This window comes from Crassostrea angulata, chromosome 10, assembly GCF_025612915.1.
Source record: "Crassostrea angulata isolate pt1a10 chromosome 10, ASM2561291v2, whole genome shotgun sequence".
Taxonomy (NCBI): domain Eukaryota; kingdom Metazoa; phylum Mollusca; class Bivalvia; order Ostreida; family Ostreidae; genus Magallana; species Magallana angulata.
In genome coordinates this window covers 35,316,208-35,332,435 of record NC_069120.1, presented here as the reverse complement: position 1 = coordinate 35,332,435, position 16,228 = coordinate 35,316,208, and the positions used below count along the sequence as shown (strand labels likewise).

Below are 16,228 nucleotides of genomic sequence, written 5' to 3'. Positions count from 1 at the left end.
GAAGCAGACATAGCAGTGTTAATTTATTTTCTATAATTCTCTTGTAGATCACCAAAAACTGGAACGGGAGGCCAGAATCTGTAGGGCATTAAAACATCCAAACATAGGTAAGAACTGAAGAAGACAAAAACACACTCAGATAACAAAAATCTACTATGAGAACCTAAATTTTCTGATCGTTCAATCTGAGGTGAAGGAAAGGCACAGGATGCTTGTAAGTGTAAAAAGAAGTAGTTTTTGACTTCCGGGGATAAAACATTTCCTTTATGCGAAAAGAGGAAGTGTTGAAATAATAAATAAAAAAACCAACAAATTTGTACAGTTTGATTAATGTATCAACTTTGATGCACACTGCAATATTTTTATATGCTATTATTGTTTCTCTAATAAAGAGAAATTGAATTCTGTTAATATTAATTATTTGTTTTCCTTTTGTACAACATTTTCAAAAAGTTTAATACTTCTCTAGAATATTCCTTTGAACGTGCTTTCACATATTTACCGTAAATAGAAATTTATTGTGTCTAGGAGCACTGGCTAGCATCTTAACAGTTGCCAAGACAACTAGTGTTGCATTTAAGCCTGTGGCACACTTTCTGTCGGACAGTTCATTTCCTGCCCGAATTTTATAATGTGCATTTGCTCCATCAATCAAAGTTATATTTTATCAGAATGTTTACCTGGAGAGGTCAATGTATGTTTATTGTAAACAAAGAAATATTCGCCCCTGTTTTATTTTCGCCCCTTTCGCCCTCCTTGTCTATGGGTGAATTAAAGACTGAGCAAATTACATTAGCTCAAACTATCTCTTTTAAACACAACTTGGTTTGGGCTAATTCAAAACGGGGCAAAACTCTTTGCAAGTGAAGGAGAGCTAAAATAACATGTGGCGAAAATAACCCTGTTTACAGTATTTTTATATTCAAGGTATAAAACAATTCTAATAATTCATACATTTTGAAATGGCCTACATTGAAAATGCAGCAGTAAACGGAAAAAGCTGTAGCCCTGCCATGTGCATCTGTCTGATAACAAAACATTCATTGATTTTCCTTATGAATGAGAATTGATCAGAATCTGTAAATTATTAAATGCTTAGAGGATTATGCAATAGGCATTGCAATGGATAGTCCCTGGTTGCACTCAAGCATTTCAGTATTGTATCAATATATGTGAAGGGTTCTGAATCAGCATGTTTAGCTATTCTGTTAAGTGTTATTAATTGGATGTGTTGAATGAGAAGTGTGTAATTCCTGTTTATTGTGGACTTTATGGTCTGACAAGCTCTGTTCTTTTCTATTTTTCAGTTCGATTACATGACAGTATACAAGACGAGGGTTTCCATTATTTAGTCTTTGACTTGTAAGTACTTGCATTTTCAGTTGTGGTCTCAATAAAGAAAGTTATTAAAAACATAAAAAAAAAACATATAGTAAAGCATGTCGGAAAATAGAAATCTGTTGCCACTGGCTTTCAAGGCAAATAGCTTATTCTTGTACCATATTCATCTTAATGGCACTGTGAATGCTACCCCCCCTTCCTAACCCCCCCCCCCCCCCCCCCAAAAAAAAAAAACAAAAAAAACAAAACATATCTCAATCCACCAAGAATAAGGGCCACTCTCGAATACAACTTACCAACAATAATATAAATAAATAATCTTGATATTGAAATAAATTTCATAATGTTTGTCATCTCAACATGCATAGGCAACTACAAATGATCATCCCATTTTTTAAAAATCCAAACCAAAGTGCCAGAGATGTAGGTTGCTGTCCAAAATCTACTTTTTGAATTCAGTGGTTTCATTGTTAATAAAATGTTTGATGACATTACTATCCCCTGATACTTATATATCTTCTGTTTATTAGCATATTCAAATTAGACTTATTTGATTGAGTCTATATTATTTCCACAGTTAATATGTTATCATACCGTTAGTAATGATTGTAAATTGATTTGAAAGTGAGGCTTTAAAATGTGCCATTTTGACCTAATTTGGTTTCTGTGGCTTGCACCAGTAAGAGAGTTCATGTGCTAAAACTGACAAAGCTGTGTCAGAATGTCAACTGAGAAAATAAAATACACAGAAAATTCAATAATTTTTGAAAGCAGAAACTGAGAAGTGCTGGAAGCCTATTTATCAGATGCTCCATCATTGTTGTTTGAATTACATAATCTAACTATGTGTAATAGCACAACCAAACCCATAACATATCTTGCAGTGAGCAAACAAACTAGGAGAATAAAAAGCAAGCTAGGGAAGAATAAATAATCAGATTTAAGCCATTGGAGAAGAGGTCTGAGATTGAAATCAGCTCTTCTGCATGCAGATTAAAAACACCCTGTCTTGCATTTTATGATGTTATAAATAACATGTATACTACAGATGTTATAAGTTCCTTTAAATTAATTTTTTTTTTTTTTTAGATATTTCAAAAATTCAAACCAGAAATCTCGGCTTTTCTCGCCTATTTGTCGAAAAGCAAAAGAAATTGGGTTTATCTGTTTGTTTGTTTTTTTTTTCTGTTTTACTTGATTCTTATAGTTTTAAAAATTCCTCATATATGGTATGTAAAATGACTACCAACTTATTGTACACAGTGGTTTTGTCTGGATAAAAGGTGAAGGTAGAAAGTAATTTCATTTTTGGAGAAAATGTAGGGTCATTTAAGGAAACTGTAGTTTTGTACAGTGTTGCGTCTTACGTTACAACATATATGTTTAAGAACATAGAGGCAGCTTGTTTTTGGAGACATCTGCAGTTATACTGAAAAGAATAGGGGTAGTTTGAATAATTGGTTCTTTGTAGAAGGGATAGCATTCTTGCTGGACATGCAGTTCCTTTTCCTATAGCATTTTTTAAATGTAGGAAATGTCAGATTTAGGAGAAGTTCAAATTTCCCTTCTAAAATTCCTCAATAGATGTCTGTATTTGATTAAATTGTGTGTAAAATGCCAGGACATGCGATCATTGTTTTGTGAATTGTCGATGAAAATGCTAAATAGGTGATAGCTCTGTGAAGAAAAAAAATCAGTGTTCATTTTAACTGTCTGCCAGGTTTGACATTTCACCTTAAACATAATAGTAATTGTTTGATATGAATTTTGTTTACGCTTCTTAAGATTGTTACTCTAGAAGTCACTCATGTCAGTGCCATTTGCATTCTTTATCTTCCTTAATTCAGCACAACAGGATCTTTAGCTGCATATGACCATGCATTTAAGTGTGAAAATGGAAGTGAAAAACATTTAAGTGCCATATTGAGATACTTATTGAAAGTACTAGTTACTTTTTTATGGATCTTATTTCTTAAACAACAGAAATTTTTGATATATATATTTTGATGAAAGAGACTCCACTGTTAATTTAAGAAAAATGTATAATGAAAAATACTGTACGTATATTCCAAGGGAATGATATTTGAACTATCAAGTTGGTATGCCTGCGTGCAAACCTATATAATTTGCAATTTGAAATGTAGGATACTGTAGATTCCTTATTTTACGCGAGTACTTAATTCTGCGTTTCCGCTGTTTTGCATCTAATCACAAGAATATAAAATGTTGAAAACCAAATCTGAATTGTTGTTGGATATAGTTTACATCTCTCCAAAAAATAAAAGCGAGATTTTAGATTTCAAAAGATGTGGTTCTCGCGATTTTACGCGGATATTAATTCCTCGCTTTTAATTAGGAATCTACAGTATCAAAATCATGGGAGAAATACGAGGTGTAATTAAGATATAAGGAAGTGTGGATTACATGTACCTAAAACTGTGTACATGCATGTTCTATGGTACTTGGAACACTCTGATTGTATCTTAATTTTAAAGCAAAACATGAAGTTTATACACATTTCTATAATTGTATATCCTTTTACAGACAAATATTTACATCCTTTTCGTTGAAATGTTTACAAGGAGGAAGGATAAGACAGTGTGTTAATTGTCATATTTTTGTTTTCTGTTATTTTGCTTGAGACTCCATTAAGGTGGGAAAAATTACAACTTTGGGAGCCATTTTAAGATTTATGAAACTTCATTACTTTAATGTTGCTTTGATGTTCATGTAACACCAAAAGGATCGCTAGTCCTGCAAACTCATCAACTAGATAATAACTTCCAATAATTTGTGTATTTTTAAAAGTACATATGTTTTTTTGTCTAAAACTTTAAGATAGATCATACTTGAAAGTGAGGACATAATTTTATTAAAGAACTCATGACCAAATAAATGAATGCTAATTTTTCCTATTCAATGTAGCAACTCAACATTGGTAAAGAATACATGGCATCATAAAATTAATGCATTGAGATACAATTAACAAGACTTGAAATTAACAACTTAAAGGATCCTTTGTAAAAAGCTATTAGATTAGGTCAAATTCTTGTCCTCCTTAGTTTTACTTTCACTTTCTGACAGCATCAGACTAACCGCACACTATTTAGAGAGAGAGAGAGAGAGAGAGAGAGAGAGAGAGAGAGTACATATATACTTCACATTTCCATTTGTAAGCTCCATACTTTTGAAAATGCACCATTCTGAAAACATGTAAATTGCTTATACAATGTACTTAGTTTTGCTATGACACTTAAATTTAGATATACCGTAGTACGAAGCAATGATTCAATGCAATTGTTTTGCTGGTATTGGTGTGTTGAGAGAGAAAAAAGAAATCTTTTATTTTGCCTAAAAACAAGCAGACACCATGGTTTTCTTGTGTAGAATATCAAATTTCACACCATTCCATTTTTTTTTCTAATACAGGCAAATATTTCTTGAGCAAATAAAGTGTAGAAAAATAACCACTAAATCTTAGAGAGGTAAACAAAGAAACCCCCAGAAAACCAGGAAATTGCCAGACTAGTGGATGCTATTGAAATGATTGCTAGGAACTGTTCATTTTGTGTAAATTGAAAAGATCTTTTCACCATTTTCTAATAAGAAATCTTAGAAGGTCTTTGGCCCATATTGTGTCTCTTCAGTTCATTTTCAAATGGTTTTGGTCATCAAGCTTTTCAATAGAAGCTCTACTAATGAAATATTTTCCTAGCAACAAATAAAGAAAATCTTACAAGGTCTTTAACCTATGTATCTTCAGTTCATAATCATATTCATATTGGTTCTTTAACTATATTTTAGTGGCTAGTTTTCAAAAGAGAAGCTAAAGATGTTTGTGGATGATTGTTTGCAATGAAAACATCTTCACAACCCTTGAACAAGGGATATGACAATTTCTTTGAGCCATACTGTGTATCTTCAATATGATTTTGAAAAACTTCTTTGTCATATATAAGGTTTGTTGAAGGGTTCTTCTTCTATCCTTTTTTTTTTGCTGCCACAGACCCCAGAATTGATTTTGTCAGTGAGAGGCCCATTTTGTTAGAAATATATATGGCACCTAGCATATAATGACAGCTACAGAAGACAGAAATCTGTTTGTTTAGCCATTAAGGAGTCAGCGAGGATGGCAGCCCTCTCCTTCATTCATATAATTGGATTTGACAAGCAGAAGTCTGAATCAAAGAAATTTGTAGAAAGTCTAATTAAGACATGCAATCAGACCACTGTACAACTGTGTATAAGGGTATTGATTAAAGAAGGAGAAGGACTCCAAAACAGATCTTGATGTTAAAGTAGGGGCTTGTTAATTGTGCTTTGGGTGTGAAATTTGTAAACTTGCTCATGGAGGCAGTTTAGTTATTTCAGAGGGCAATATTCAGTTTGGGAGAGAAACAATTGAGTGAAATTCATGAGTTCTGTAAACCAACTTAGGCGAACATTTTTTTTTTAATTGGATTACGGATTTTTTATTTAAAAAATTGGGTCGGTAGGTCGAAAAAAAAAAAAAAAAAAAAAACCTGGCAAACTTCAAAGAAATAAAATAAGTCTTATGTTTTGTTTGATTTTTTATTTACTATTCCATGTACACATGCTTAAGTGTGTCTTTGGGCCACTTTCAGGGCATTCCGAACCGCAGGTCTCACACCTCTATTGACACACGATTTACAAATTCAGGCCTCTCACACCTATTTTTGGTACTGGGGCCGGGGCCAATGGATTGGGAAAAATGCAACGTTTTGAACAAAAACCAGGGTATATTGATAGGATTTTTTAAAAGTTATTTTTTTTTAAATTATTTTTAAAACTGGGAACATGTGTGTATAATAAGGAGAAGGAAAAAAGTGTATTCACAGTGTGTGATACAAGTTTGTTACTGACTGAAGATGTAAAATTTCCCAAAAGGTTTTTTGTGTTTAGTAGCTTGCTATATGTCAAATGGCATAGAAAATAATAAAAGTTTTTTTTTTTAGAATTTAAAAAAAAGTTATCTTATCTTTATTAATGTAAAATTTAATCTATATTTGTATTTATACCTTTTACAGATAAATGTTTCCTGATTGTGTTAGCCTATTGACAATATTTATTAAATCAGTCTCTGTACTTCTGTGTATTTGGGGTATTAGTCCAACCCATTGACCCACTTACTACCGTTTTGTAGAGGATCTGGATCTGTTTAGACAAAAAAAATTATAATAATTTTAACATTTATTGCAGAATTATTTATTGCAGAATTATAAACTACTAACAGCTTATCAACTAACTGTAATATCAGAAATAAAAGTAAATTAATGAACATTGTTTTTAAAATTACACCTTCTCTGTCTGAGAAAATTCTGGCTAAGTTACCGATCACAAGAAACAGTTTACAACGCGGTAGTGTTCCACATATTCACAGTGCCTTTATGACTGCTGAATATACAATATATATTTAGAATAAGTATAGTTTTCTTTTAAGTTACTTTATTAATTTTAGGCGATCTCAAATTGGGGAAAACACTCAATTTTGGGGGGAAATATGCCTTTTCACGTTGGGAATGAGGCCGAATATCGCCCCCTGTTAAAGAGAATCGAGAGGCCTGAAATTGGTCTTACAATGAAATATTGTTGCTTTAACTGATGCAAAATGTCTCCATCATATATCGTACTTCTGTCTGCACGTCTGACGACTTTATTTCCAAAACTTTGAAACATAATATACGTAGGTTCTTACACTTTCAAGAACTTCTGACACTGCTTGCCCCCAGTATGTGTGGGACAACACTGTTTCAAGGTCTTAAACGATTTTGCAAATGACAGATATGTGAAATTATGCCATTTAAATGATAAAACACAAACCACCGTTAGACAACATGGCACACGTGTGATAGAGAAGTCCGTATTCCAAACCCGATCAATTTTAAAACTGAAAGTGTAAAAGTTAAGGTTTTTTTTTTTCGTGAATGAAACCAATTTATGTGGTTTTTATTGATATTTTTCACCAGCCATTTTATTTTATTTTTTGTATTTCTTTTAATTTATGTCGGTCAGTAAAAAAAAATTTGGAAAAGTGCATTTTATTTTTTTTCTAAAAGTAAAAAAAATTCGGTCGGCGGATCCGTAATCCAACTAATAAAAAAACGTTCGCCTTATATTTGTGTATGAGAAATATTCAGGAGAGCCTCCTATATCAAAAAGAGTGTGGGTAAAGCATGGTCATGAAAATAGTCGTTGCAAACCTGTTTTCTCCGGTAAATTGCGAAATAAAGTCGTGGCGAATAAAAGTTTGTTTAAATTATTGTTGGGGTAATGTTGGGGATTTAAGGAAGTGAGGAAATCAAAGTAAAACCTTTAATTAGTATAAATTATAGTTCTAAAGTGCCGCTATCATCAGGCTTCTAGTATGAATAGACTGCAGTTCTTTTTTTAGTTAACTTCCTCTCAGGTACTTCTACTATGAAGGTGTGAAAAATTGCATTTATTTATTTCTCATTAGACCTTTTATAAGTGTTCAGGAAACATTTTTGCATACATGATTTTGGAAAAAATATATTCTGTGTAAAGCCCCACAAGTTTCTGTGATGATTTTCTAGATATCTGGTAAAAAAAAAAAAAACCCATTAATTGCTCAAACAATAAGATACAATCATAGCATAGACTTTATGGAATGCTAGACTATTTGTAGCTCGATGGCTTCTTTTGAAATTTACTTTAAAAATAATTACCATGCATACTAAGCCAGGAATTGGAGGCAGTAGTATGATTTCTTCACCAGATAATGCTAATTACAGAATGTCTGTCTGAAGAACACAGAAAAAAAACATCAAGCACTCTACGCAGAAAACGATGCTGCGACTGTTTGATCTTTGAGCTGGATTAGGAAATCCGTATCTGATTTCTCATATTTCCCTAATTTGGTTTCACATTTTAGGGTCTTATAATTTTTCTTACCCCTCCACTCCTCTTTGCAAACCTTGTTTGTATTCTCTTTCCTTTGCATTTAACGTATAGGCTTACATAAACGATAATGTGATATGACAGAATTATCCAAATTTTTTTTCTCTTATCATATGATGATGCCGTATTAGATCTATAGTGAATTTTTTTTTTGGTCTCTTCATCTTGCAGGACTTTTTGATTATTTATTGGCACAGATCGGTTGCTATGAGAAGCATTCATTTATTTAATTCAATATGACAACTATAATGTCAGAAATGCGTTCTTCGGTAGTTCAAGGATTCTTACTGTCTGTATATTTCATTGCATAGTTGTAAATGTCTAGCGTAGAATAGCACTGAAGGTACGGTACTTGAAGCAAATCAATTTGATTACAAGTCTTAATGAGAAATGCGGTAATTAATCAGTTGTCTGTACTGATTAAAAATCAATGTTGATGATCTCTTTGACAATGCTCCTATCAGTGAAGGAAGGGATTAGGATTACTGGGATTACAGTGTGTCATTGAAGTCAACCTGCAATTGTGAATGGCATTGAATGCACTTTATACACATTAATTGACATAATTAGTAACTTTGATTGCTCTGATTTGGTTCCAGATTTGATAATTTAGCTAACAATTATATTCTGATTGGGGGGGAGGGGGGTGTAGCAATATTTCAAGGTGTTGGGGGATATTTAATGTGGTGTTATACAGAAATTTATTTGGAGGAATGAATATATTTAGTGTGTACTTTGTATCAACACTTAAGAAACCTGCCAAGCATTGAGCTCCGAGGTTCTTGTGCCATATTGATTAGTGGCACCTATACAAAGCAGTTAGCGGTAATTTACTGAATGAATACGAAACCTAGCTCTCCTTTCTGTCAAGAGCCTTTCTGATATTAGACACCAAGTCAAAATGAGGAAATAAAAAAAAAAATGAAAAACGAGGAAAGAATGGTATTTGATTCAAAACTTTGTTGTAAGATTGGGTTAGGGTTTTGTTTTGTTTTGTATTTTTAGGAATGATTTGAAAAGAATCATTTATGGGTTGTAAGCTTTTATTTTTTGCAAGTTGATGTTCCTCGATCCAGTAAAACTATTAAGGTCTATTGTTTAACTTCATTAAGTCTGGTGTTATGAGGTATGACAGGGATTTTTGCTTGCTGCAGTTTGTCTAGCCATAGTCATGTCAGTACATTTCACAAGTTATTTTTGTGTCATGCATTCAAGGTTTTCATATGTCTACTTAATTATAAACCATATGATCTGGATTGCACCATCTTGATCTAACCATGACTACAATGGCATTGCAGCAGCTTATGTTGGTCATCTGCATTTTGAGAGAAATCACAGAATGTGGTTTATTTTAAGAGTCCCCTGAATGAAAACGAACACTTCCCACACTCTACACGTTAGTATGCCTGGTGTCTGCATCAGATTTCTGATCTTTGGTGTGATATTCTAGACGAAATCAATCAATTGATTTTCCCAAATGCACAGGAATAATATCGCAATTGATTTTAGCCACTGCAGGAGAAGAAAAGTGTGCCAACTGGTATCTTTGCTGACCACGTAACCTCTCTAAAAACAAAAATCAATTTTGGTTTATTTTAAAACTGTGCAGAATATCGGTACTGGTATAAATGATGGGATGTTTTGCCAAATAATAAGGTGCATGCACTGCCCAGACAAGATTTGATGTGCAGAGTTGCAGTTTGATATTGGTATGTTCAAATTAAAGCGACAAAATAAATTGCTTCATATATAAATCGCCTACTGATATGCAAACCCCCAGCAATTGGTATTATCTCAAATTCTTGCACATCAATGGTACCTTCTGATATTGGGAATTGAATTCAAGGCTTTTCAGGATTAAAGTCGGCTTCAGTATTTGAATAAGAGAAGTACGAATCAAATCAGATTGCAGGAATAAAAAAAAAATTGCTTGAAAGAATTATGGCCTGTTTAAATTAGCTGGGGCAGGTGGAAATGTGGACGACATTCTTCATCATTATCCAGCGCACCATCTGACACATTACATACCAATTCACCATTACCACCCACATTATCAGTAGGTAGAAGAAAAAAAAATCCAAAGGAAAAAACAAAATAAGTGAATACATATTCCGTGGGCCTGACACAATTAATGGTATAGGCTAACCTCCATCCATTAAAGGGCACAGAAGAATAAAGCTACGGAATTATCATACCTTCGCCCCCGCGGTAGTGACACTGCTGCCTGTACAAGCTTTTGCGGGGGAAGGTAATTTTGTCGCAAGAGTCACCTGTGTCATTCTCGGTGCTTCGAGTTGAGTGATTCTTCTGTATGTATATTACTATATCTAGCTATCGCTTACTGTGTAGGTGTGAGAAGCTTTTGTAGTCTAGAGATTTTTTGCACTTTGAAAACAAGTTGTGAGGTCTTTTGTAAATAAATGCAGATTTGGGCACATTTCTTCACATTTGTTATGTGATATCGAGTGATTCATTAGAGAAATTACTGCTGGGTGAATAATTCCTCCCACAGTTTATTAATAGTTCACATTTTTCAAAGGTGTGTGATGGATGTTTCATAAAATGTGACTTGGAAAAAAAATAATAAGGAACACATTGTTTGCTGGTTTTGTTATTAATGAAAAAAGCTTATAGAAAGATTGGATTCAGAATATATTTAAGATTAATGTAGAATATGAGAGGGTTAGTTTTTTTTTCTACAGTTGAAATTGATACCGAAAGTTAGGGATTCATTTTTTTGGGGGGGGGGGGGGGGGTGATTTTATCAACATTTTGATAAAATTGGGCATAAACAAAGGATTGGATATGATCCATTTCAAATTTCAGCATGACCCAACTTTAATTTTGACAAAGGTACATACTCTGAAACGTACTACTACACCAAAAAAGCGTGCGACTTTCGTGCGAGAAACGTTTCGTGTAAACCATTTAGCGTTTCGTGTGAATCGTGAAGCGTTTCGTGTAAACCGTTTAGCGTTTTGGGCAAAGCATGCAGAGTTTCGGGCAAAGTGTGTAAATCGTTTCGGGCAAAGCATGCGAGCACCGTGTGAAACGTTCATCAGATTTCATTCGGAACTCTCTGACAATTTAATTGTTTCAAAATAGCGCTCGTGTTAAACATTACTTTAAACTGTTTGTGATTGGCAAAACTCCTATGAGATATTCTCGTGAAAAAAAATATAAAAAATGATATACTTATCTTTTTACAAAATTGAATTAATTTTTAACAAACAAAAGAAAAGTACGCGTATTAAAAGAAGACTAGTTACTGAGACTATTCGGCTGTGTACAACTAGTACACATAACCTCGGACATCGGGTAAGACCTGCACCTGGCTGAACCTGTCAATCAAACTCTGTGTATTCGTTTTCATTGGATGGTCACTCGTCTCTTTTTATTGTCAATAGCCAATAGAAATTTAATGACTTCAAGGTAGTCGGAATCAGTATTTGATGATGCACACGATTTCAATGATAGATTATTTAACATTAATTTGAACAAAATCAAATGTAAACATAGAGAAGTAATATTCTGTTCATTTCTATGAAATGCAGAAAGTAAATTCTTCTGAATCTCGATTAAAAATATTTCTACAAGTTATTATTTTAATTATTTAAACACTGATAACGGAAAACAACAAGTAATTAACACACTGAAATTTTCCTAAAATGTACACATGCAATTAATTATTATGGGAATCTATATGCACTGTACTAAATTCAAATAGATTAAGATAAATGTATATTGTACACCGTTATGCGGGGCGCTGGTTATGTATACGAATATTGAGACAAAAATTTAAATCATTTTTTATTTTTTGTTCTATCCGAAATAGGAATGACAACTTTCTTTATTGTTTAATCGATTGATTTTTTTTCTGTAATATTATGTACGGAACATTTATTTATGCGAATGATTTGACATAAGAAAAAAATTAATCGGTTGTTTTATAGCATTTTTCTAACTCATGTGACTAATTTTATTTTACATAACTTTCAAAATTATCAATGTAAATAATTACAGGTTAATTTACTGTTAGTATTTTTTACATTGTATTCTCTGAAACCAATAAAGATATTAATGTGAGAAGAATAAAAAAAAATCCCGCCGAATACTGAAAACCCGATTTCAGTTTGTAATCATACGGATTTTATTTTTGGTATTGAATATTGTGTTACCGTAACTTTTTTCTCTGGAATTTTTATTATTTACGGCACTAATAAGAATCATTGATATTTCTTTTGAGCAATAAATATATTTATAGAAGTAATATTTTTGGCTAATTCTGTGAATAATTAATTTTTTGCTTTAAATATAAGTACCAAATTAATTTAATTAATCAATTCAACACTTATGTACATATGTGTTTCTAATATCAGTATTTCTATTATTTAGTGTTTCCTTAAAATTAATTCTTACTAACAGAGTCAGGGTAAAAATCCGAGAGCAACCGAATCGATCAGGATAAAAGCGTGTCCAAAGCGTGTGAAAAGCGAGCAAATCGTTTCGTGCGAGAATCGTTTCGTGTAAACCGTTCAGCGTTTCATGTAAATCGTTTAGCGTTTCGGGCATGGCATACAGCGTTTCGTGTAAACCGTTCAGCGTTTCGTGTGAACCGTTTAGCGAGCGTGTAGCGAGCGTGTGGTGTAGTATTACGTTTCAGGGTCTGTAATCAGACCATCAATAATTTCAAGATCTATGATGAATGATAACAGGAAAGCAATACTTAATTTTGATTTCAGTGCTAAGTTTTTCGTACAACATTTGGTAGTTTTCAGTATTTCTTTGTCTAGTCATCAGTCTTGCATGGTCATTGTTGACTCAAACTCAATCCCCAAGAGAAGTACACATTTTATTTAAAAAGTTAGAAAACTTTTTTCAAAAATACTATTCTGGAATAATTCAAATTCATTACTTTAAAACTTAATTTTACTTTAAAGCAATTAATTGAAAAAATGGATATAACTTCATGAATACATCTGTAATTTATGACCATTATCAGTAAAATGGAGGCAATTTGGATTAACAGCTGCATGGATATATTTACAAAGTGTATTTAACATATGACTTTAGGTTGCTAAATTATCAATTTATAAAAAAGGAAGTTGGTGTACAATATATATAGACTTCTTAATATATTTTAGATACTAAAATACTATTAAACAGAAAAAATAAATCTATTGGCAATTGGGGCAAGAGTTTGGCTCTTAATTAGGGTCAGTCATAAATCCCTTACTTTTGCACCTTTAAATTTCTTGAGATATAAAATTTAAAATGCATCACTGTTTTAAAGATTTCGAAGAAAATAGAAGCATTTTGTTGGCTTTTAAGATATGTATAGGCAAACATTGTACATTGTACATATAATACGGTCAGGGTGTTACATAATACATGTAAGTGTCAGAGAAATAAAAGTTTCATGAATATGAAATATCTAAATTTCATGTGAGATATTTTAGTTTAACTTTGAATATCGATCCTGGCATATGATTTGTGAGCATAATTAGAATTCCTCTATTTATAATGCAGTTTGACTTCTTGACCTCTTTTCATGACCCCAGATTGTATGGTCACGATCTGTTTGTAAACCTGACAGGCTAGTATGTCATGATGTTTTTTTTTTTTACCTAGGTTTAAAAAGTCTTTGATCCTTTAAGTGGCGGGTGACAACACAGAAATGTTTTCAGAGAGGAGGCTAATTAATTTTAGTTCAAGTTTGAAACTATTACGGAGATACAAATCTCTGCAGTTTAACAATGGTTCTAAATTGGAAACAGGTTACAAGGGGTAGGATTACTGCACAGTGTATCAGGTCAAGGAGCTAATAAAAAAATTGAGATAAAAAGCTTTTATTTTAAAGTATTCTACAGTTGTAAAAGAAAGTGTAAATATCACCCGAAATGTCTCCAACCTTTGGTTATAAATTCATTGCAGTTCAGAGCTTTATTGAGACACTTGAACGTGACATTATCATAGCGTTTTGTGCTTAGATGGCAGACATTTTCCTCCAGTTTTGGTTTTGATGTGCCCCTCTTCCCTTCAATTTTTTGGCCATATACTGTGGGGCTTGCTTCGTTTTCATGGTTGTTTGAAGGTTTTATGGCTGATTTTTCCTGCGTAATACCAGGATCGACTGTATCCCGCGAAGAGCCAGTGTTTGAATAATGAATTATTGAATGAATAATAAATTTGAATATCCATTCAATGCCATGAGATTAAGGGCATTGATGTGATTTATTAGTTAACAACTGATAGTGGTTTTTTTTTGTTTCAGGGTTACAGGGGGGGAATTATTTGAAGACATTGTCGCAAGGGAATTCTACAGTGAAGCAGATGCCAGGTGAGTAGAAACGACCAATGAAAGATTTACAGTATAGAACACGTTCATCCTCATGCTGATATGCAATCTCTGATTAAAATACAGATCTCTTCAGTCACATATACTGTATACACAGAAATATTCACCCCCGTTTTACTTTTGCCCCTTTTGCCCTTGTTGTCAGCAGGCTAATTAAAAACTGGGTGAAATTCAGATGTCTAAAACTATCTCTAGGCAAATTCTAGATGGGGCAAAACTGTTTGCTAATGTAGAACGGCAAAAATTACACGTAGCGAAAATAACCCTGTATGCGCAGGTATGCGCATTTGTGCTACTGAAGAGATATGACAGTTTTGACCCTTGTGCCAACTTACACAAAAGCAAAATTTGAAAAACCCTAGTGGAGAAATTAACAATCAAAATGTAGCTAGTGAAGGGGTACTGCAATGATAATAGGGAAGCTAGGGCAGATGATGGGCATAGGAAGAGGAATTGTAACATGGTCAAATTTGTGCAAATTTTCAAATGTATAATACATGTCATTTGGATGGGAGTTTTCTCTTTGTAGTTTCAGAATTTGTTGCAGATAATAATTACAAAAGGATAATTGTTTGCAAATTCTGACAAACTTGAAACATAAGATATCTGTATCACTTATTACCATGCATCTCTACTGTGAACGTGTAATTAATTCCCTTGAGATATTTCTAATATATGCAAATATCCTTATAACAAGACCGGACTGTATATATATATATATATAGAGGATTCCATGAAGGGCCTGCTTTAGAATATCCGTAACAGCCAAATTATCAAGGGAATTTCCCCATTAAGTGCTAACGAGTCTGGCTATTGTTGGACTTGGTGATCTGTAACAATTCACCAGTCTGACAATCTCCCAGGTTGTGGATCATCTCCCATCCTCCTTCCGCCTCTCCTTTATGAGATTGAATATAAGTTATTCACTTTTTCTCATGTTGTCAATGTTGTTGGTGTTAAAAGAGATTTAATCTACTTTTTCTGCTTCCCTGTTCAAAAAGCATTAGTATTGGGTTGAAATGCACTGTTTAACTTATAGGAGAGAGAGAGAGAGAGAGAGAGAGAGAGAGAGAGAGAGAGAGAGAGAGAGAGAGAGAGAGAGAGAGAGAGATGCAGTTGTGGGGGAGTAAACTTGATATCTTGAGAATCATTATAATACTATTAAAGTTTCATTTTAAGGTTTAATTTAACAGAATATTGTGTAATTTCAAGAAATAAGACATTTTGGGAAATTAGCTGTAAAATAGAACTGACTAAAATTAAATTATCTCATTCTCTCTTTTTTTTTCATTCCAGCCATTGTATGCAGCAAATTTTAGAAAGTGTAAATTACTGTCACGTCCATGGAATAGTTCACAGAGATTTAAAGGTAATGAGCAATGCTACCAGGGCGGGGGAGTATTTTCCCCCATATTTATTATGATGCAGATAGTTTTATTGACATAACAATTACTTCACAGCATCCAAGCAGGTTTCTTATTAACTGAGAAATTATTGCATAGCATCCTGGCAAGTTTTATATGAAAAGTTTTCTGCAAGACTTCAGTGAGATTCCAAATTTATCATTCTTGACAATTGTAAAAGGAAGGG

The 16,228-nt window shown here is 33.0% G+C and overlaps 1 protein-coding gene across 4 annotated transcripts in view; it reads left to right on the top strand.

Moving 5' to 3' along the window:
- LOC128167763 (calcium/calmodulin-dependent protein kinase type II delta chain-like) overlaps positions 1 to 16,228 on the top strand; it is a 51,543-nt gene that overhangs the window by 7,364 nt on the left and 27,951 nt on the right. For all 4 annotated transcript variants that reach the window (XM_052833660.1, XM_052833657.1, XM_052833659.1 and 1 more), the window contains exons 3-6: positions 48 to 107; positions 1,308 to 1,362; positions 14,555 to 14,620; positions 15,935 to 16,007. In XM_052833660.1, coding sequence (XP_052689620.1) covers positions 48 to 107; positions 1,308 to 1,362; positions 14,555 to 14,620; positions 15,935 to 16,007 — 254 coding nt within the window. The remainder of the gene's footprint in view (positions 1 to 47; positions 108 to 1,307; positions 1,363 to 14,554; positions 14,621 to 15,934; positions 16,008 to 16,228) is intronic.